Source organism: Mytilinidion resinicola (assembly GCF_010093595.1).
Source record: "Mytilinidion resinicola strain CBS 304.34 unplaced genomic scaffold BDZ99scaffold_6, whole genome shotgun sequence".
Lineage (NCBI taxonomy): Eukaryota > Fungi > Ascomycota > Dothideomycetes > Mytilinidiales > Mytilinidiaceae > Mytilinidion > Mytilinidion resinicola.
The window spans coordinates 1,226,949-1,247,941 of NW_022985442.1; the positions used below are offsets into that span (position 1 = coordinate 1,226,949).

At 53.0% G+C, this 20,993-nt stretch overlaps 7 protein-coding genes across 7 annotated transcripts; 3 read left to right on the forward strand and 4 right to left on the reverse strand.

Annotated features, from left to right (window-relative positions):
- Positions 1-758: 758 nt before the first annotated feature.
- Positions 759-1,118, reverse strand: BDZ99DRAFT_518288 (uncharacterized protein; the record flags this gene model as incomplete). Its single annotated transcript, XM_033725276.1, has 1 exon — positions 759-1,118. The coding sequence occupies one exon, from the start codon at positions 1,116-1,118 to the stop codon at positions 759-761; it is 360 nt and encodes a 119-aa protein (XP_033579413.1).
- A 3,179-nt stretch (positions 1,119-4,297) lies between these two features.
- On the forward strand, positions 4,298-6,400 carry BDZ99DRAFT_461145 (glutamine synthetase). Its single transcript, XM_033719550.1, has 6 exons — positions 4,298-4,425; positions 4,490-4,522; positions 4,581-4,673; positions 4,931-5,435; positions 5,486-5,907; positions 5,961-6,400. Exons 1-6 carry the CDS (start codon positions 4,423-4,425, stop codon positions 6,054-6,056), a joined length of 1,152 nt encoding a protein of 383 aa, XP_033579414.1. The 5' UTR covers positions 4,298-4,422; the 3' UTR covers positions 6,057-6,400.
- A 156-nt stretch (positions 6,401-6,556) lies between these two features.
- On the reverse strand, positions 6,557-8,696 carry BDZ99DRAFT_569126 (uncharacterized protein; the record flags this gene model as incomplete). The annotated part of the gene is made up of 3 exons (XM_033727850.1): positions 6,557-7,072; positions 7,127-8,251; positions 8,307-8,696. The coding sequence occupies 3 exons, from the start codon at positions 8,694-8,696 to the stop codon at positions 6,557-6,559; spliced, it is 2,031 nt and encodes a 676-aa protein (XP_033579415.1).
- Positions 8,697-10,570: 1,874 nt separating this feature from the next.
- BDZ99DRAFT_413188 (uncharacterized protein) lies at positions 10,571-11,609 on the reverse strand. Its single transcript, XM_033716685.1, has 3 exons — positions 11,500-11,609; positions 11,203-11,319; positions 10,571-11,146 (listed from the first exon to the last, which is right to left on the reverse strand). Exons 1-3 carry the CDS (start codon positions 11,582-11,584, stop codon positions 10,734-10,736), a joined length of 615 nt encoding a protein of 204 aa, XP_033579416.1. The 5' UTR covers positions 11,585-11,609; the 3' UTR covers positions 10,571-10,733.
- Positions 11,610-13,065: 1,456 nt separating this feature from the next.
- BDZ99DRAFT_413190 (uncharacterized protein) lies at positions 13,066-16,259 on the forward strand. Its single transcript, XM_033716686.1, has 3 exons — positions 13,066-14,867; positions 14,922-15,124; positions 15,177-16,259. The coding sequence occupies exons 1-3, from the start codon at positions 13,327-13,329 to the stop codon at positions 15,986-15,988; spliced, it is 2,556 nt and encodes an 851-aa protein (XP_033579417.1). The 5' UTR covers positions 13,066-13,326; the 3' UTR covers positions 15,989-16,259.
- Positions 16,260-17,647: 1,388 nt separating this feature from the next.
- On the reverse strand, positions 17,648-18,623 carry BDZ99DRAFT_383497 (uncharacterized protein; the record flags this gene model as incomplete). Its single annotated transcript, XM_033715334.1, has 4 exons — positions 17,648-17,690; positions 17,743-17,993; positions 18,074-18,273; positions 18,329-18,623. 4 exons carry the CDS (start codon positions 18,621-18,623, stop codon positions 17,648-17,650), a joined length of 789 nt encoding a protein of 262 aa, XP_033579418.1.
- A 1,054-nt stretch (positions 18,624-19,677) lies between these two features.
- Positions 19,678-20,626, forward strand: BDZ99DRAFT_266870 (ankyrin). The gene is made up of 2 exons (XM_033713857.1): positions 19,678-20,218; positions 20,291-20,626. Exons 1-2 carry the CDS (start codon positions 19,766-19,768, stop codon positions 20,417-20,419), a joined length of 582 nt encoding a protein of 193 aa, XP_033579419.1. The 5' UTR covers positions 19,678-19,765; the 3' UTR covers positions 20,420-20,626.
- Positions 20,627-20,993: the final 367 nt, after the last annotated feature.

The following is a 20,993-nucleotide window of genomic DNA, read 5'->3' on the forward strand; positions in this document are numbered from 1 at the left end:
ACTTCGTGAACGAGGTACAGCTTCTTTGAGGGTAGGCACACGTAGATTTAACCTTTTGAAGATCTGGATCGGGTGGATACCAAGCTGGGCCACCCATGGAACTGACATCTAGATGTAGCACTTCACCGACGAGACCAATGTCCTAGTACTGTACCATCTTCCACATCCCGAAGCACCAGTATGGTCTCACGTTTGGCAAGCTATGTTGCACTCAATCATACGGTAGGCTTGTAGTAAATTCGGATTTCATTGATGCAAGTTTCGCCATTATTTCGACCTACGTCTTTCAAATCGCATTGAAGTCTGTCCTGTTCTCCAATAAAAGGCGGACGCGGCGTTCTCTGCGCTCTCTACGCCTTCTCTCACTCAACATCTATCCTGTTTCTCCATCTCTTGCCCCACGGAATCATACACAATCAAACTGTGGTATACCATTTTGGGTGAAGCTCTCGACTGATGCATAATATGTTGTCGTGTCGAAGAGGCTCCTTCTGCCGACGACCGTAGTAAGCTGCTGGAGAATGTCGGGTCAGCTAGCTACCCATCGCCTTGACGGTCAGAAGAAGTACCTGTGAGATAACAACACGGCCGTAAGTCCTGCTCAGCGCCATCCCAACGCAGCAATCCCATTGCTATTCCGAACCAAGAAAGCGAAGAGGCCGCGAGGACAGGAAACTCGACGAGGTTTCGGTTGGCGAGGCTATCTCATCTCTGGATGTTGTCTTCACGCGAATATCTCATCTCCAACCCCTCTCGCCTCACCTCAACCTCTCCCCCCACCACCTCCGCATATTCCTCCCAAACCACCACAGTCGCCTCCCCTGACAATCATACGGATACCCCTCCAACCCCACACTCCGCTTCCGCACCTTCTCCTCAATCTCCTTCCACCCGCCATCGCTAATCCCCGCAAACGGCCTCCAGCTGCCCCCCAACGCCTCCCGGTATTGGCACTCGTGGCACAAGTCGCTGCTATTGCACGTCCCCAGGCTTTCGATATACGAGCACCCGGTATGTCGGCCGTTCACGATTCGCGAGCGGATGCAAGGGTCGCCGACGAAGCGGGTGCGGCCCCAGTGGGAGCAGGGCGTGTGGTAGACGTGTTCGGTGTGGCACATTTTGCTCTAATTCAAGCCGCAGAGGAAGTTCTGCTGAAGACGAGCTCGCTCGTTCGTAAGATTACCAGACCGGGTCAGAATGTAAGGCACAGGATACGGCAGCTCAAAGCCCACCATCAAAGAATCCTCACACAGACACAAACCGCTTCAAACCCAAGACCTTGCGGCGGCAGTGCGTGCTAGAAAGGAACCCCGCGAACAAGAAAACACTCCCCCAGCCCCCGTCTCCCCTCCGTCTATAAACACCCTCCAAAACCCACCACGTGCGGACAAACACCCATCCCTCATCCACCAACACCTCCGGTACCACGCTGCCAGCACAGCTCCTCCGCTTCACTCCTCACTGCCTCTGCCCACCACCGCTCGGGGCTGTTTGCCGACAGGGCGGTGGCAGCAAGCCCTCGCGTTCCACGATGCGTAGACGCGCTAGTGACCCCCCTCCACCACACCGCCAAGCCCTCACAACCACAAAGTGTTCGAATAGGACCGCCGCCTCCCACCCGCCCTCGCCAGCTGATAGGCCGTCATCGGCAGCGACACGTGGGGCCCGCCGTTCCCGCCCGCCTGCAGGCAACCTTGTATTGCTAGCGCGATCGGATCTCAGATGGCGGTTGGCAGAAACGCGACGCACAGCACGCACGCACGCACGCACGCACGCCGATGGAGAGATGTGCTAGAAAACAAGGCGAAGAGGAAAATGCTGGAGGGCTGGCTGGCTGGCAAATACGCAGGCGGGGAGCAAACATTGCCACGGGGGCCGATGGCGCCATTTTGGGAGTAGAGAGGGCGGTTGGACTTGGGGTGCGGTGCAGTTGGGTGAGGAGGATATGGCAAACTTGTGCTGGGCTGGGGGGGTCACGTGATGGGGGAGCACGGGGCTTTGTGATCCCGTGTTTTCCCCACGATGGACGCGGGTCATCTGGAGAGGGTTTTCCCCACTGTCTGCAGGGGCCGGGGGATTGGGTTTATGGTCGTAGGGTGGGCTGGGGTAGGGCGGTGAGGAGTATGGCTTCACTGATTGTTTTTACACACCGGTGGCTTTGGTTGTGTGAGTCCTATATGCTATCAGCTCTCTTGATACACGTTCCTTCTTAGAAGAGAGTACGGTAGATCAAAGAGGTCATGATTGAATTGACGCTGTCCAATTGGCCTCTGGGACGAAACCTCATGCCGTGGGACTAATGATGACAGCACCGTCTGATCGTCCAGACGCCAACCCCAGTGCATGCCCCCAGCCATGCCGGAGTCCCGGTAAACAGCCTGTCCTCCTGGCCCTGAGCCAGACCGGGACGCTCAGGGCCTCCGGATCCCCCGGTACAGGGCCGACTGCTGTCTAAGGCTGCACCGGCTGCTTCCCAAGGCTCTTGGATCACTGTGGAGACTCCCGCCGCTCCCTCGTGTTCTCATGCAGGTACCTCGCTCTTCCTCTCCTTGGCTACATGCGGTATGGCCCGTATGTCGTCAGTCGCCAGCAGCGATGAGCCTTTCAGGTCCTATGGTCAATGCAGTCTCGGATTGGAAGCCCATTGGCCTACTCCCACGGTCAGGCCTTGAATAGTTCTAGCAGCACCTACCTATGAGTGCTCTCCTTCAAGTCCCACATCCTAGCATGGTGTTTCACCCACGGGCAGCCTTGCTCTGATGCACTCCCACTCGGGGGACGTGTGAGCTCAGGCCGTCTAACCATTTGCATGCCTAGCTCCATCTGCAACGATCCGAGCTCATATTGCTTGTTCTCCGCGCACAAATTTGCGCAGCATCTTCTCAAGTCAGCAACCGCAGCTGAGACTTCTCTTTCCCTCGCCTCGCGACGCCCTCAACGGCGCCTGTCTCTGGCTCTCTCAACCCCCAACGTCGCCGGCCGCTGTTACGTACGGCGCATCGTTAATCGACAGCCAATCAGCGCGGCTCGATAAGAACGCCCAAAGTTGAGTCGCCGGCGGCCCTCTCCGGCCTAGCGCTGGCGCGGATTTTGGCGGGGTTGGGGACGAGCGACAGGGCTGGACGGTGATCCGACATCGCTCTACGTCCGCTCGTGTGCCCGTTGGCCCTTCTATCCGGCCCAGCGCCTCTTCAGCATTATCCAATGCGTGGGGCGGCGGCAAGGATGACAAGCGAATGGAGACGAAAGGCAAGAGAGGTTTAAAAAAGTGCAGCAGGAGGGGCGTTGGCGGCGTGGCAGAAAATCTCTGCGGCGAAAATCGTGGGGAATGGGCGTAATTGCCGCATTGGAAGCTCTAGACGGCTGGCCAAAATAGATCGCCTGCTGTACCACCCCCCGGGCACATTCCATTTTGCAATCTACGCGGTGCCAGGCCGCCGGGAAAAGCAACGGGTGTGGACCTGGTCGGGTGAGTGCTGAGGAGCATCTTGTTTGAGGGTTTTGGAGGAGTGAATGCTGGACTGGCGAATGGAGGGGTGGTTCCGGCGAATGCTCGCATGGGACGGCGCATCGAGACGAGGGAGGCGGCTGCTGTCGCGTACCTTATCGCGTCCGAGGTCAGCGGTGCCGCGGCACTGTCAACAGCGGAATGCAGAGTGCGAGGGCAATTGGTATGGAGGACTGGGCCGATGGTAGGACGGCGGGGCCACAGGAGGAGCGTGAGCTGGAGGGTGGGATTAGTTCGATACCAAGAGCTACCCTAGCAGCTGCGGGCCCCCGTCCTTATGCAGGTGCACGTCGAGTCGTCTGAGCCCTCTGATTTCCAGCACGATGATCGGTGACTGCTGATGCTGATGAGCAGAGAGGGCTGCTGGCGGTGAGACGCGGTCAACGAGTCGGCTGGCCGAAAGGATACCGTCGGGACAGCACCGTGGCTGTGCAGGTGCCAATGTCAGTCAGATAACCGGCGGTTTGCGGGTACACGGTACACGGGACACGCAACGGCTTTGTTTGAGGTGTCTCAATCGTGGGCGGCGCGCGGCTTCAAACAAAGAGGGCTCGGGGCGGTAGCGGGACGCACAGCATGGCCAGGTAGTGACGATGGAGCCGTAGATGAGCCCTGGCTTCCAACGCAGCGGGCGTGAGTGGGTGCGATGGGGGTGACCATCCATATTCAGCGTGTTGCTTCTTCATCCCACGGTTCGAGATGCGCCGGCGAACAAGGGCCACCCTAAACCTAAACCTCACCAGTCCCGCTACTGGCCGCCGAGACACAGGACCCTTCCCTCACCCACTACTTAAACACGAAGTGCCCTTGTTCGTTCTTCCCCACTGCACCTCAACACCGTCCTCTTACCTGTACTCCTCCTCCTCAGAGACCCATACGCCTCCCCTTCTCTCCTGCAGAAATCAGCAGCAACAATGGTGAGTCTACCGCCTACACGTGCTCCCGCTCTCCGCTGCCAGGGCTCTGCTAATACGACCGCAGGCTGAATCCACCATCATCTCCAACACAGCGAATGTAAGTCTCTCCGCTGTGCTGCAATTCCTGCCTGGGATTCCCTCTGACCGTCCCGCAGCTCGAGAAGTACCTCAAGCTCGACCAGAAGGGTTCTATCATTGCCGAGTATGTGTGGATTGACGGCTCCAACGGCCTCCGCTCCAAGTGCAAGGTGAGCAATTCCTCAATTCAGCCCCTCTCTGCCTCCTCGGACCACCATGCCCCGCAGTGAGCCCATAGAGCTTCTGGTGTTGTTCCAGGCCAATGGCCGAGCTCCCTGACTCTTTTCTTTTGGCCGCTTATCTCGTCGCCCGATAAGGTGGTCGAGGCGAAGTCCAGCCACAATGCGGCATGGCGGGGTTATAACGACAACACCACAAAACGTATTCTCGGTGCAAGGAACCATGCTAATCTGCAATTGCGTGTCAGACCCTCACCAAGAAGGTCTCCAGCCTGAAGGATCTGCCAGAATGGAATTTCGACGGCTCGTCCACCGGCCAGGCCCCGGGCGACAACTCGGATGTCTACCTTCGCCCCGTCGCCTACTACCCGGATCCCTTCCGTCTGGGTGACAATGTCCTCGTCATGTGCGAGACCTGGATGTCGGACGGCAAGCCCAATGCCTACAACTTCCGCCACGACGCTGCCGTCGTCATGGAGCACCACAAGGCCCACGAGTTCTGGTTCGGTCTAGAACAGGAGTACACGCTGCTCGACTTCTACGGCTGGCCATATGGCTGGCCCAAGAACGGCTTCCCTGCTCCCCAGGGCCCATATTACTGCGGTGTCGGCACCGGCAAGGTCTTCTGCCGCGACATTGTTGAGGCTCACTACAAGGCCTGCCTGTACGCCGGCATCCAGATCTCTGGCACCAATGCCGAGGTCATGCCCGCCCAGTGGGAGTACCAGGTCGGCCCCTGCACCGGCATTGACCGTAAGTTGCTCCTTGATTTTACAATAGAACTCATACTAACACACCTCCAGTTGGTGACCAATTGTGGATGTCCCGCTTCTTCCTCCACCGCGTCGCCGAAGAGTTCGGTGCCAAGGTCACCTTCGCGCCCAAGCCCATCCCCGGTGACTGGAACGGTGCTGGTCTCCACACCAACGTCTCCACCAAGGAGATGCGCGCCGAGGGCGGCCTGAAGTACATCGAGGCCGCCATGGAGAAGCTCGCTGAGCGTCAAGCCGAGCACATGGCTGTGTACGGCGAGGACAACCAGCTCCGTATGACTGGCAAGCACGAGACTGCCTCGTACGACAAGTTCACCTGGGGTGTCGCCAACCGTGGCGCCTCCGTTCGTGTCAACCGCCAGGTCGCCGAGGAGAAGAAGGGCTACTTCGAGGACCGTCGCCCGGCCTCCAACGCCGACCCGTACCAGATCACCGGCATAATCGTCGAGACTGTAAGTCTATCTCGAAAGACACACACTTCCTACAATTCTAACCAAACTCCCAGCTCGAGGGCAAGGTCGAGGGTGCCGATATGGCCAAGAAGGTCGCCGAGGCCGACGTCGTCATACAAGACACGATCGTCCCCATCGCGAAGCCATAGATTGCCCTCGTCACACCTCCTAACTACTCACTACCGCTCTCGAACCCCCCGACCTCGATACCACTCACCACAAATGTTATCACCGCCCCCTAGACGCCCTTACAACCCTTGCACGATGTAATGCATGTTAGCCATTTCCCCTGGGCGCTTCTGTGCGGATATAGAGGTGACGCCTTTATACTTGTAGCGGATGCTTGTCCCCTTTCTTTCTCCCTCCATGGGTTCCCTGCTACACGCAAGGGATTCACACCACACAAAACCCCCCAAACAAAAAACACTACACCCATATGTACTCGTAGAGAGAATTCATGCTTGGATCGGAGAAGCTTACTATCTTATAACTTGCTTGTGATGGATGATGATTTCGTATTTTGACCCCTCGCGTTCTCACTTGAGCCTCTCGCAAGCCCACCAAACTCGGTCAGCCATTCATCCCCGCCCCATTACCAACACAAAACGCCATCCCACGTGGCCATCACATCACATCACATCACATCACATCAGATCCCATCGGCGAGTTTCCCCTGCTCCTGACGACCCGCTCCTCCCGCTCCCGATCCCGCAGCATCGCCGCCATGCCTCCCCCAAACCCACTCCGCCCACACCCCCACATCCCCGCTCAGATCCAGCGCCCGCCCCACGCGCCGCACCGCCGCCGCGTCGGCCTCGGCGCCGTCCTCCGCTGCTACGATGTTCTGCTCCGCGACGAGCAGCTCCGCGTTCGCGAGCACGTCGATGGCGACGGTGAGGGGGGCGCTTAGGGGCGCAGGGGAGAGGATTGCTGCGAGGGGGTCGGTGGAGACGGAGGTGTCGGGGGAGGAGGGGTGGGGGAGGTGGATTGTGAGGCGGGGGGTTGGTTGGGCGTAGTGGAGGGTGAGGTCGATTTGGAGGGTGGGCGAGGGGGGAAGGGGAGGGGGGTTGGAGGAGTTGGGAGGTGCTGAAGGGATCGTGGGAGGAGGGGGTGGTGGGAACGAGGATTGGAGGAGGGAGGTTAGGAAGGCGTATTGGCGGAGTGTCTGTGGTGTGTTAGTTTTTGGGCTTTGGGAGGGGGGAGGGATGGAGGGGCTTACGGGGAGTATCTCGACTAGCTGCCGCGGGTGCTGGAAGGGTAGCTCGTCGAGGGCGCGGGCGTATTCGGTTTTTGGGACGTAGAGCGAGTTTGCGTGATGATGCTCTTCCTCGTGCCCGTCTTTGCGGACTACCAGCACGTTCTTCTCGCTTCGGATCTCTTGTGTTGTTTCGCCTGCTAGGCCTACGGCCGCGGGGTCGATTTCTCCTGGTCGAAGGGCAAGGCCGACGAAGGTGGTGGCTTTGATCGCCTCTTGGGGTATCTCGTTGCCTAAGGACTGGACAATTGCTACGGCTACGGAGAGCGGGACGACTAGCGGAGGGTTGAGTTTCGCGACGAAGCGGACATTTGGGAGACTCCCAATGTTAGATGCGCCGTCTGCCCCGATATTCATGGTATGGTGGTCCTCGGCGCCTGGTGGATTTATGTATGTAGACGGAGGTTCAAGCCAATCGATGCTCGGCCCTTGGAACATGTTTTCAGGATCTCCAGCCGGTTTTTCTACTTGCTCAGATATCCAGGCATCGGAAACGCGAATGGGCTGGTATATAGTTGCTGGTGAAGGTTCGCATTCTATCGACAACGAGTATATCTTGTTCAATTCGGACTCAGGTTCAGAAGGCGTGTCGGAACCATCACTGTCAACATCCATGTGATTTTTGTCTAAGGCAGCTTTCTGCTTTGTCTTCAAAAGCCGCGGGAGGACATGTCTCCGATCCATCCAGTATTCGAGAGATAGGCCAACACATTCTCCTGCGTTCATTCGTGGCCTCCCACTCTTCTTGCTCAGAACTTCGCGTTCCGCTTTCTCGTCAATGTTTCCGGACCTCGAGTTTATGAGCGTTTTGGCGGCTTGCTTCTCGTAATCGAACAGCTTCTTCAAGCTTTTGTACACCCCCGACACTGCCTCAAAGCAACTGACATCCTGCGAGCTCAGCCTATCCATCCGTGCCAGCCGTTCCAAATTATGCGCGAAACGGTCCAGTGTGAGGTTGATACGAGAAATTTCGGGGGTAGGAGAGAGATTCTTCCTCAGTGTCTTCCCCGCCGTTTTCGAGAAGGGCGCCGCGTTCTCGTATACAGACTCAAACTTAACCCGCTCGACGGTATCAGCGTCAAAAGTGACCTAGGCACGCATTAGCAACCAGTATTCCCAGATTCTCCACCTTGCTTTCACTCACATCCAGAATGAAAGACTTCCCCGCAATCGCCTTGATAACCTGCCCGTTCTTCTGCGTCTCCGACGAAAAGTCCAGTCCACACCTCTTGCTCAGCCGCTCCACCCCTTCCTGACTCACTCGCCCCGGTCTCGCGCGCAGCGTCGCTATTATGGCTTCCAGTCTTCGCCGGCGCTCGTCGTCGTCTGCGCGCCCGCCCATGGAGCTCCCCGTCAGGCCCAGCCCGCTCAGACCGCTCATGCTGATCCCCATGCCCACGCCGCCTTCGAGGGACAGGCCGAGGGCGGCGGGCGAGTCGAAATTGATCATGCCGGGCACGCTGCGCGGGGCGGGGGAGGAGAAGGCAGCCAGGTGCTTTTGGGGCGTGCTGGTGGAGGGCGTGGGCGTCGCCATTTTGAGCTGTGGAGCTGCGTGCGGGAGGGTGGTGAAGAAGCTCTGCTCATGCAATTACTAGAGTTAAGGCGAGGTTTTCATGCTGTGGAATTGGGGGCGAGGTGAAGAAAACGAATGTGGGGAGGGCTGGAATGAGTGAATGAGTGAATGAGCAAACGCGAACGCCAACGCGCAGCTACGAATAGAGCTCTTTGTCAGGCTTGGCATTAGACATCCCTCTATATTTTTTCAAGCACGTTGAAATGGGTAATTCCACGAGCATCAAAAGAGGCAATCTATGAACAATGTTGAACTTTTCAGATCTATCTGCTATCTAACTACGTCACGAATAGGCCAACAAATAGGCCAAGTCGCAGACTGGAGGATAACGCCTCGCCTCATCTACCCACTCTTTCGCTCATTTAAGTTGTGAAAGATTTATCTCACCAATAGGAAACACTTTACCATTCTGTTTACGTGTCTCCTCCATCTTGTTCCACCGCTCGATATACGATGCCTTCATGTGTCCCGACACCAAAATCTTCACTTCCTCAATCTAGTCGAGGTAATCTGCGCCGTAAGCATATGAAATGATCCAATCGATCACTATTGCCTACAGGCGACAATTGAGGCTAAATATCGCGAAATCCTCAGCCCCCAACGCTTTGGGAGCATCCTCCCCATCCCAGAGTACCTCCCACCACATGCCATAGCGCCTACGTCCGCACGTCCGAATAGCTTGAATGTAGCTCGGTTCAAAGCTGAGCTCGATAGTTCTGACAGACGGGATCTCATTCAGTACACTGGCCGCTCCCCACATCTTACCCTGCCAGTCCGGGTGATTAAAGGGCTGGAGAGGCACGGCGAAGAGCTGGATGTAGTCTGTCATGCGGAGATTTAGGTGGATCTTTTGAAGTGCCTTGAACTGGTATGAATCGGAGAAATTAGGTATGGTCCTTCCTTTGAGCGGGCCGCCTCCAATTATTGAAGCGGCAAATGGGGGAAAGTCTGCTGCCTCGCAGAAGTATTTCCAGGTTTGTTGCCACCATAACTGCTTCTTGACAACTTCGTGGAAAAACTTGCTGACTCTTAGAAGCGAAAGATTCGGGGCTTGCACCGATTGTTCGTTTGACCGTCGAAGACTGTGTATTATTATTTCGTATTTTTTGGCCGGCATGTTCTTTCTAGGCATGTTATTTCTACCACCTCTACGGCGTACTTTCTTTAATCTGGCTGACGGGCAAAGAACGCTCCCGATTGCGAAGGCAATTATCTTGTCTATGAGTTCCTGAGGAAGATCCATAATGCGGAAAGGCTGATTGGTTGCACTTGCGGCACATGGCGCTCGTTGGTCTTGCTGGACAATTGGCTTATTGCGATGGCTCTCCAATTTTCTGCAGTCGGTGTTCCTGCATTCAGATTAGCATAGGAACAACTGATTGGCATTTCCTCATTGAGAAGCTTACGACGAGAGACATGCCCTTCATTCCTCGGCATGCCCTTCATCTTCGGAGAATGTGTCGTTGTTTGCTTCGAATGCTTCTGCTTGCGAAGCGTTTGTGAATGAATCTGCCGCAGTCCTTTAGGAAAACATAGCAGACGGCAGCAGTCCCTACCTGGTGGTCTAGGTATCGATATCGAGTGTTCTTGGGGTGCTGAAGATGTGTGGGAAGAGTGGTGAAAATTAGGTAGAAATATTCGTGCGAAAAGCTAGGATATTCATAGTACCAGCACGAGTACCATGGTTGTCAAGCGCACCTTAGCGACCACAGAAAAACAGACAGTATGTGATAGGTGGACAGATTTCCAATCCACCCATGGGTCGATACAGAATAGGCTACGAAGTACAGTTGGACCTTGAATCTCAAACACCAAGACACTGCTCTTCCTTCTGAGGCTGGGTCGTAATGAGTTTCGCCATATTTATTCGCATCTTTGTGTCTATATATGTTATCAAGCCGTGCCATACTATTATTTAGCTCAACGTAAACTTGCATAAGTCGTATATTCTAACAGGGCGCTCGTTCCTACAATGATTTTACAGTATTTTTACATGATCTACGCTCTTTTCCGAACAGGGCTGGGCGACCAGGCTTCCGGCTGCCAGTCCTCACTTGGGCCACCTTTAGGACCCTTGTACCACGGCGATTCCTTGACCTCCCCTTTGTTATTTAGCCCATGGCTAGCCGCTCTCTTCGGCTTTACTCCCGCTTCTTGAGGTGCATCTCCGAGGCTTTTCGGAATGTCTGATGGCTCGTCATGCGCGAGACTGATAGCCGGCTCTCTAGATGCAAGCATTGGTGTTGGTTGCTGCTTGTCGGGAGGGTCAAGCATGGACGGTTTCGACGCCCATCGCTGGTCAGCCGCCGCAGCTAGCACCTTTGTTTGTTCTACTCGCATCACGTCGGCTCGTTGTTCGTTGAGGGAAGGAGGGTCTGCTCTTGTATGACGAAGCCACTGCATCCATTGAGCTAGAGGCACATAGTTAGACGACATTACGCAAAATGTCGATGGAGGAGCAGCATACGTGATACATTGACATCGCTATGGTGCGTTGATCCAGCGTACTTGGCTATGCGACGTACGCGGTTCTGGTTTATGGCATCCTTGAATTCCCAGTATGTATTCCCGGAGAGATCAAAGCCTGCACAACCGAGTCAGAGCTTGCCATTATCAACATTTAAATCTTTTTATTCTCAGCAGCATTTCCATCAAGCAGATATGCGTGATGAGTGTCGCTGAAGTCATTCGGGAGAACCTTTCGCAGATTACTCTAGTAGAGCTTGCGGCGGCCGTATGGAGGTGAATGAAGCCAGGAACTAACCTACTAGCCACCGCTTCCGCCATGGAAGCTTCATCTTCTTCCAATTGTACCATGCTTGACGTATTGAGCCTGGTTGGGACGGCATTGTTTTGAAACGAATAGTGTCGTCGTCAAAAGTCTTGACGCGGCTGTTCCACCGAGAGCGTGATTAGCGCGGGGACCACGTCTCCGAAGTTCCGCCGACAGAGTGGCTGGTTGCCTATTCAGGGCTAGCCTCAACGCGACTCCCGCATCAAAGTCGCGTTGCTCTCAAAGCTCTCGTCCACATACATCCCCGCGTCCTATTTCTCGAATTATATCACCACCACAACAGCTCATGACTTCAAGTGCCGATTGAAGCATCGTATTTTCTGTCAGAACCTCCCTCCTATCTACAAGACTAAAATGTCTTCCCCCGCCTCCAGCACGCGCTCCAGCCGTGCTACCTCCATCCGAATTCCCTCGCAGGACGCTGAGAACTTGTCAATCGAGCATTCACCAAAGCCCGCACGAACTCGAACTAGCCCTTTGAGTCAAGAAGATTCCGATGAGAATGACGCGTCAATTGCGTCCTCCGCCTCAAGTACACCAACCAAGAACACGGAAACGCATCGCGAAAGTCTCGTGAACAGCGATTCGGAAGAGGAAGATGAAAATATACCAGTTCGGCAACCACGAGGAAAGCTTGCGGCACGTCTGTTGGGTCAGAACTTTGGACCAGGCTTAGCATCGAAAAGTGTACCAGACGCGTCGAAGCATGACAAGAGCAGGACCCAGCTTCGGAAGGACTTCTCGGATTCAGATTCTGCCTCAGACAACGCAGCTAGCCAGGATGAGGAAGAAAGCCCAGTGAAAATGGGCAGTCGCCGTAAGGTTTTGAAACGAAAGGCAGCAAGCCCATCTCCCAGACGCTCGCAAACACCGCAAACACCAATCACTCAGTCCCGTGCCTCTTCACCTAGCCTCTTTGTGTCTCCAAGCCGTGATTCTCCCATCCGACCGAGCGCTGCCGCGGGCGCCGCTTCAGCAGAGTCCGACTCAGACTCACCCCCGAATCCTGCGCATAATCCTCGATTCCTCGAGCTCGTTGCCAGAAAGCGAGCAGAGAGGAAGGCACAGGAGGAAGAGAGTCGGAAGAGGGACCAGGAAAAGATCAAGCGCCTCGAGAAACTGTCCGCCCGTTCTCGTAAAACTGTCACAGCAGACTCAGAGAGTGACGCAGATGGAGAGACCGGAAGACGTCTCACACAACAAGCACGCCCCACTCGCAAGGCGAGTAAGAAGGCCTTGGAGGAGATGCACAGAGAGACACAAAGAATGGAGCGCAACATGCAGCTGGCGCATCAAGCGAAGACGAAGAAAAAGTTCAACATGCAGGATTTGGTTTCCAGGCTCAATCCTGTACAGGAAGACATCAGCACGAAATCATCCGCCCAGGAGACCATCGAATTCAATCCAAGCTCCGTGGCAGCATCGTCGGATGTGGAAGGACCCCATGAGCATGAAACTCCACCGACCAGCCCGCCAAGTCAGGATGAACACGCACAGAAAGATATTTTTATGACCATCGACCCAACCACAACGGCAGACCATGATAGCGACCAAGAACTTCCGGACCTCGGAGACATTCTCTCCCAGCCAAAAAGACTAGACAAAGGCAAGGGACGCGCAGCTGACTCTCTACACATTCCCTTCAATCCCTTAGCGGCTCAGACCAAGAGACCTGTCATCGCACGGAACGTTCGTGTAGTTCTGCCGAAGCAACTCACATCAAAAGAGATCGATCTCGACTCCGATGAGGATCTCGAGGTTACCAAACCAAGGAGCCGATTTCCCGTATTTGATCGAATGCCGAAGGAACAACATAAGGATTCGAGAGCACTAATCACCCAACGAGTCTTAGCCAATCTCACGTCACCCGGAAAGCAAGGACCGAAGGGCCGTATCTCGATAAACCCTTCCGGTCTTCAAGCAAAATTGCAGCGTCTTGCACGTCAACAGGCTCTGAAGGAGCGAGACGAACGCTTAGCCGAACTCAAAGCTCAGGGGAAAGTCTTTCAAACGGAGGAGGAAATTGAGAGAGAGCAGCTCCAAATGGACAGCATGCTGGAAAAGGCTCGAGAGCATGATGCGAAGCTTGCGAAGAAGGAGAAAGCTGATGCAAAGAAAGACGGCCAGGGTGGTGATATGCTGGACAGCGATGACGAGGACGATGAAGATTGGGAAGGAAGTGGGAAGGAAGAGGTTGGCGACGAAGACATGGAGAAGCAGGTTGAAGAGGATCTTGAATTATCGGGGTCAGAAGATGAAGAGATGGCAATTGAAGATGAGGATGAAGAGGGTGACGAAGACGCAAATGATGAAGAGGCAAGCAAGGACGCTGAGGTTACTGACTTGTTTGACCGGGAAGCCGGTGAGGACAATGAGTCTGAGCACGAGGAACTAGACGCTGATGGCGAGGCGTCGGACGAAGATGCAATCTCTGCGCCTCATCGACAGCGTGCGAAGAAGCGGTCAAGAAAGGTCATTGTCGAAGACGACGAAGAAAGTGATGTTGAATCTCCGCAGAAAGCTATGCCTTCGCAATCTACCTCCGATGATGGCATGGCCGCGTTTGGTTTCGACATGGACAACACCACTTCTCTAGGGCTCACCCAGATGTTTGCCGGAACAATGGCGAATCTCCAATCTCAACCGCAGCCCAACGAATCTCTTGGTCAAGATACCCAAAAAGACTCGCTAGTTTTCTTCCGATCCATTCCTATCACCCAGCCTAATTTCGACGAGGCGATGCCAGATGCTCCTCCCGACCTGCTTGTCCCGAACAGTCAAGCCATCGGAAATTCCCAGACCGATCCAGGCCGGAACCAGCACCAGATCGCTTCTCAAGAACAGCCGTCTGATACCCAGCTTTCCGAGGTTCCCGAACCTACTCAAGACGTAGGCTTCGAGCTGTCTAGGCTACCTGCAGGGCTTGTTCCGCCCGCGTCGACAATAGATACCGTGATCATGCCAGTACCAGAATCACCAATCATCAAGAAGAAAGGAAAACTCCATCAACGGGCAGCTGCAAGGACAGCGCTCTCCGACGTTGACGAAGATCTCGCTATGCCATCTGCTAATTCGGATGGTCTTGACAGGTCTGACGATGCTTTCGAAGTTCTGAAGAAAGCGGCCAAGAAATCTGCTGCCATCCAAGACTTTGATCGGAAGACGAGCGAGGCAAAGAAGATGTTTGAGGAGCAAGCCGAGGAATCAGAGGATGAATACGCTGGACTAGGCGGTCAGAGCGATGACGAGAGTGGTGGGGAGCAGGACGAGGAGGTTGCGAAGATGATTGATGAGGGTGAGGTCAATGTAGATGAGAGGAAGATTGCTGCATTCTTTGCGTCAGTTGCCTAGCCCTACCACCGGTCAGAGCTTTAATGCTAACGAACTATCAGAGAGAAATCACGGGCCGACGATGAAAAGGTCATTGACAAGTTGTACAAAGACGTTCATAACGGAGGTCTGAGGCGCAAACGCGGTAATGACTTCGATCTATCCGATGCAGAGGATGAAGAAGAGGAGCGGCGCAGAAGGAGGCAGCTAGAGTACAAGAGGATGAAACAGGCACTTTATGCTGACGAGAAGGTCGGAGCAATAGGTATGTCGATGATGATGCTATAGTAGGAACATGTCTAACTCATATTGTGCAGCACAAAACCCAAAGAAAGCAGCATTCCTACGCGCTCTCGAGGACTTCGACGACGATGCTGATAATGATTACCTTCTCGATGGTCCTGACTTCGAAATCGAAGTTGATGCATCACAGTCTGCCGAAGCTGTTTCTATTCCAGATTCTCAGCAGGCCGAGGAGGCGAATAATACTGCCGCGCCGACCAACCCACTGAAGCGCAAGCACGCCCCTACTGATTCTCAAGAGAAAGAAAACCGCCCTCCGCCTCACCTGCGCCGCACTGGGGCTGTCGATGATGCCCGCAAGCCTACCTCTCTTGCCGACATCCGCGAATCCGTCTCCTTCCTAATCGACGAACCCCATTCTATCCCCGAATCCCAGTTCTCAGCCTCCGAGAGCGAAGGCGAGGAAGACACAACCCAGGATACCCGCACCTCCCGCCCCATCATCGACCGCCTCACACTTTCCCGTAGCAACTCCGCCGCCGAAGCCACCTCAGGCGCCATGGCCTTCCACGCACCCGCCACCGGCTCCCATCCTGGTTTCCGCGTTCCAAGCCTGATCCGCCGTGCTGCATCCAATCTCTCCGCCAAGAGCTCGACCCTGAGCTCCACCACTAGCTCCGGTGCTTCAACCCCGGTTGAAGCCCCTCAGGGCGTCCGCCGTGGCGGGAGTGGTAAGTCGAATATCCATTACCAAGCAAGGGAAGCGGAGAGGCGTGCCGCGCTGGAGAAGTCAGATAAGCGTAGACGCGAGAGTATCAGGAAGAAGGCGGTGAAGGGGCGGAGAGGGCTTAGTGCACTTGCCGGCCTAGATTCTGGGTTTGAGTAGACTGTGATGGGTTGGGAGATGGCGTTCTTTGATATCCTGGGGGTGTTTTGGGTAGGTGGTATTGGGTGGAGTTTAGGTAGTCTGTCAAGATGAATGGACGAGTATTTCTGATTTACCACTTGCGGTTTTGAGATTGTGATTGTGAGGCCGAAGTGATGGGGCTGAATTGAGGTTGGTGCTTTTGGTAATTGTGTTGGTGTTTTGGTTAAACGGTGCTGGGGTGAATTCATGGCGCAGATACTCTGTCAATATGAATAGATAGGTATTCACGATTTGAACTATTAGTCTCTTGATATCATGGGGTGATTAGGGCAAGATGTGTAGAAGTCCTGCAGCAGTGTGTCGTCGTTGTGAAACGATATGGTCTGAGCTGGGAGCTCTTGCTCTCGATATTGAGCCACGGAGAGATAGCGCTATGCTTCTGGTCGTCTATCAAAAGGACTCGGGTTGCAGCAACCTAGGGTCAGCAACTCATACGGTTCACCTGCGTGCACACCACCCCCCTAGGTATCCCTTACTCTCCCTTTCTCTTCCTTACGGAGTTGTGGTGCTTCCTTGCTGTCAAGGGAAGGGAGTGCCTTTCCTTGGCGCCTTCCTTGCTGCCAACAGAACGACCAAGGGAGCGCCCTAAGGGATAGTTCATATCGTTCCTCTATATAGTCCGCCTTTACGGCATCTACAATACAACAGAGTTCACATCAATTTCAACCTAAATAAAGGCACAGTAGCTCTTCAGCTTTGTAGCGATGTGAGATTGTGGGTTGGGGTGTTGACTAGGTCTGGCTATGTGAGGCTTTGAAGGTGTGAGTTTCAGCTGTTTGGAGGTGGTCGAGTTGAGATGTTTTCGTTCTTTACATCTTGGATGTGTTTGGTTGATGTTGTTAAAGTTGGCCTTGCGGTCGATTTGGTTTGGATCCAGCCACTCTGGTCCTTCACTTCATGCACATGTACTGGGTAAGCAATCTAGAAGTCCTGCGGTGGTGCACTGATACAGTGAAGAGAGCGTTTTGATTAAGGCACTTCGGTTTCTGACATGATAGAGCTCGGGCAGTCTACCAGTACGATCTGACTTAACGGTTTGATCTGGCCATCCTAATTTCTTGCATCTTGAGAGCATTTCAATCGGGTGGCTATAGATCGTCTGGTAGTTGGTCGAAATGATTGGGCGAGCCAGTCTCGGCTGGCCAGCTCGTTTCTTCCCGTCGGCAATCTGATTAGATTAAGCCGCTTGAACGTGTTATTGCTTCATGCTTAACTTACTCGAAACGTTCATTTAGAATACATAATCCACTTAGTGGAGGTTAGACTACAGTGTTATTTGCAGCCTGGTTTTCGAAAACATTTCACTCTAAGCGATATGGATCCTTTCTCAGCTGAAAGATACAGCAGATGAATTATGATGTGAATGAAGAAGCTCTTACTGGCGGGTATCAGCCCGACGGCAATATTTTTTTCGACACCGTTTTCATCACCCCTGATTCAGGAAACTCCCTTTGCATTGTCCGGGACAAAAATGCGGTATATACACAAATTATCCACTACCCTACCTTACGCAAGCGAAAGTGCTCGTTTGGGGGAGGCTTTTTGGAAGATGGAGGTCGAAGGGATCCTGGTTCACTTTCCACGGTCGCTGGTGTGAATAGCTTCGTCATCTATGTACTATTGGACATTTCCCACAAACACAACCATAACTGCGCAATATCTGATTGGGGAATGTAAGCGGTGTGTATGTCTAGGTTGTAGGGTGTACTCACGCTGCGGTAGCCGAGAAGATCTCATAGTTCCGAGACTGAGTGAAGATAGAGAGAACAGAAGAGAAAAGACCTGTGAATATACCAATGATCCAGAGTCTCCCAGACATGTTGCTGACTCTATACAAGACTGCAATGGGTATAGTCAGAATAGCGATTGCCATGAAAGTGGCGAGTAATCGGGCGATGACAAGTGTGTAAGATGTGTTCACCATGATGACGTGTTTGTCATTTGATTTATGAGTATGGGATGCCTGTAACATATTAGCGTCGCTCCATCGCTCACCATAAGAGCCCTAACCTTATAGAAGCCCCACTCAGCAAGTTTAGCAACACATCCACTGATGAAGATATCCAAACCACCATAGTCTGCTCGTTCTCTCGGCGATATGAGGTCGTCCCAAGTGTTTAGAAACTCGGACTCCTCTGCAACTAGTGGCTTGTTTCCCTTCATCCAGTTGACGACGCTCTCAACGTGAGTACGTTTTGACGGAAGCCGCTCGATATGTCGGTAATAAGCCTCCAGACCTTTATCTTTTATCTTTATGTTAATAACAGCACAAGAGGCTTACATTCACGAAAGACGTACCGTATACGTACAATTTATTCCCCATCTCTTCTAGAAGCACCTTACGTGCCGCATTTTTATCTTGACGCCTTGAATTTAGATTGAACGAAAATGTGTCTTGCTGGTCCAGCTCATGAAGCTGTTGCTCTAGTTCTGCAAGCTCGTCCTGCATATCCAAGAGAAAACGGACGTGCAATTGCCCAAATCTCCGAAAGACCACGAAATCTCTATCACTATTGATGAAAGCAGCCAGCCGCGGGTAACCTTGCTGAAAGTCTTCAACTATGGGCTCAGTGAGTATTTGACCGGAAAACATCAACTTGCCTACAAACTTTTCTTATGAGTGTTGGTAAAATTGTTGATGTACTGGTTCTGCTGAATCGGATGTGGGCGTCGATGGACAAATTGGGAAGACTGTGGGGTTTGAGCCATAATGTGGTAACATCGAAGCGTTGAGACGGAAGGCGACGTGATACCTAGGAGCAGAAGATTCAATGTCAGGGGGAGGAAGCAGCTTCAGCGTGTACTGTATTCACCGGATGCTTGGCAATTCGTCAGGTTTTAGAAGGAAAAGGCGCTGCTCCTTGACTGCATAATTGGAGTCCAACTTGGCTGCCTGACGTGCGCTGATCTGGTTGGCTACGCTTCATCCTCACGTGAATATTGACCCCACCTTGCCCACAAACGGCGACAAACAAGCTCTCCTCGCCTTAGACATTAATAGCGTAGGTTTAGCTGTCACCAATCTTATTAGTAAATTGAGCTAACATACAGAAGATCATATCAGTTCATTGCCCATGGCATGTGCGAACTTCAATTTTCGAGGGCATTGCATCGCAAGCAAGAGAAAGAGGGCCGGTAACTCAGGCTTTGCATCGATATATCAACATACCTAGCATCCAAACTTCCCAATCTCCCACCAACAGCGATGACTTTATAGATTTTGCTTACAATCTTGCCAGTTGCTACGCCAACGGCTTTGGTGTTAAGAAGGACTTTAGAGTTATGCTCGACAGACTGAGCAATTCTTCTGACCTAGACTTTATGGAGAAACAGAAAGAACGAATTTCCCTCGCACTTTCAGCAGATGCCAAGACGCTCGATACAAAAGGAGACGACGATGACGGATGGTTTTCACGGTCGATCATTGAGTATCAACAGATGGCGAGGCAACGATACATCAACACGATTCAATATGTCAAGGTTACACAGCACGCCGATCCGTGCTGACCTCAAGACGTACAAGTTCGTTTATGCGCAATGTCTAACGTACATCTCACGCAAGTGCAGGTCGTCTTCGAAAACGAGATCTTCTCGCATCCATGGCTACACTATGCGGCGCTCACGAACGACATATCCCTCGCATGTAATCTAATCAGACGCGGCTACCCTATAGACATATTGGATAGAGAGGAGCGAACAGCCTTGTTCGAGGCATGCTGTCTGGGAAATGCAGAAATGTTTTCATTTCTGTTAGAGAACGGTGCAAAACCATCTCTAACCGAAGATACTGGACTCACTCCGTTACATCTGCTGATCTTCTTTGAGCCTGTAGTCATTCATGATGTTGCCGCTCAGTTAATGGCCAGAGGTGCAAATATTTACGCTCAGACTAGACGGGATCACGTTTGGATACTTCCCTGGCATGGTATATCATTAAAAGGAACTCCACTTCATTTTGCGGTAAGCTGCAGGAACATGGTCGCCATCAAGACCCTTCTTCGCTTCGGAGCAGATCCAAATCAGCGCGCAGGATTCTTAAGCTCTCTCGATCTCGCCGCTTCATTCAACTTCCCAGAGATCTGCGCTCTACTTATCGAGCATGGCGCGACGACAAATACACATTGGTTTGCTGGTAGATCCCCACTCCATTGGATTGGCGACCCAGTGTTTTGCTCTCCACTTGGAAAGGTACGTTATCGCCTACATAACCATGGTGCAATGCGCGTAAAATGGCACCGTCAGAGCTAAAAGCCGCTGTAGCTCATTATACACGGTCCAAAGTATAGAGAGGCCGTCGCCTTATGTGTCGACATTTTGCTTTCTCACGATGCAGTCATCGACGAACCGGACAACGGACACTTGCTCGGGGAGAATTTGTCGTATTCATAATTGTGTGATATTTCCGATCACGCGATGAACAATTCGGAGGACAATAGATGTCGATTCTATGTAGGAATCTGGCTAGGCTATATACACGTAGGGGAGGCCTGTGCGGCCTCCAATTAAACTAGATCTATATCTTTTGCGTATATAAACCTATACATCACGTGTTCTATACATTACGTGCCCGAGTATAACCTAAACGCTAAGAATTCCACAATTGCGTAGAAAGCTTGGCGTTTTTTTCCTAACACTTAAGAGTCAAGTAGGAAGCGAAGGAATGCAGTCAAGTAAAAGCCAAGGCTCAGCGGCTTAAAAGCCAAGGCTCAGCGGCTTAAAAGCCAAGGCTCAGCGGCTTAGAAGCCGCGACGGTATCCAACATATATCAAATGGCTGGCAGGAGACATCAAGAACATAATAAAATCAGCAACTCGTCACCTTAGCAGGAGTTTTGGATATTAAAGAAAATAGTATTGATGTGAAACACATACTAGAGACAGGTAATGCAGAAGCCAAGGAGTATGCAACTATACTCAGGTTGAAATTGATGTGAACTCTGATTTCTATAGACGTCTAGCTAGTT

Excerpts from the sequence above, each read along its gene's own strand:
- BDZ99DRAFT_461145 (XM_033719550.1), top strand. Across the intron at positions 4,523-4,580 it reads TCATCTCCAACACAGCGAAT|CTCGAGAAGTACCTCAAGCT; the intron begins GTAAGTCTCTCC and ends ACCGTCCCGCAG. Across the intron at positions 4,674-4,930 it reads GCCTCCGCTCCAAGTGCAAG|ACCCTCACCAAGAAGGTCTC; the intron begins GTGAGCAATTCC and ends ATTGCGTGTCAG.
- BDZ99DRAFT_413188 (XM_033716685.1), bottom strand. The coding sequence starts at position 11,584 with ATGCCGTCCCAACCAGGCTCAATACGTCAAGCATGGTACAATTGGAAG. Across the intron at positions 11,320-11,499 it reads GCGGAAGCGGTGGCTAGTAG|GCTTTGATCTCTCCGGGAAT; the intron begins GTTAGTTCCTGG and ends TCGGTTGTGCAG. Across the intron at positions 11,147-11,202 it reads TAGCGATGTCAATGTATCAC|CTCAATGGATGCAGTGGCTT; the intron begins GTATGCTGCTCC and ends ATGTGCCTCTAG.
- BDZ99DRAFT_413190 (XM_033716686.1), top strand. The coding sequence starts at position 13,327 with ATGCCGAAGGAACAACATAAGGATTCGAGAGCACTAATCACCCAACGA. Across the intron at positions 14,868-14,921 it reads AAGATTGCTGCATTCTTTGC|AGAGAAATCACGGGCCGACG; the intron begins GTCAGTTGCCTA and ends ACGAACTATCAG. Across the intron at positions 15,125-15,176 it reads CGAGAAGGTCGGAGCAATAG|CACAAAACCCAAAGAAAGCA; the intron begins GTATGTCGATGA and ends CATATTGTGCAG.
- BDZ99DRAFT_266870 (XM_033713857.1), top strand. The coding sequence starts at position 19,766 with ATGTTTTCATTTCTGTTAGAGAACGGTGCAAAACCATCTCTAACCGAA. Across the intron at positions 20,219-20,290 it reads TTTGCTCTCCACTTGGAAAG|CTCATTATACACGGTCCAAA; the intron begins GTACGTTATCGC and ends AAGCCGCTGTAG.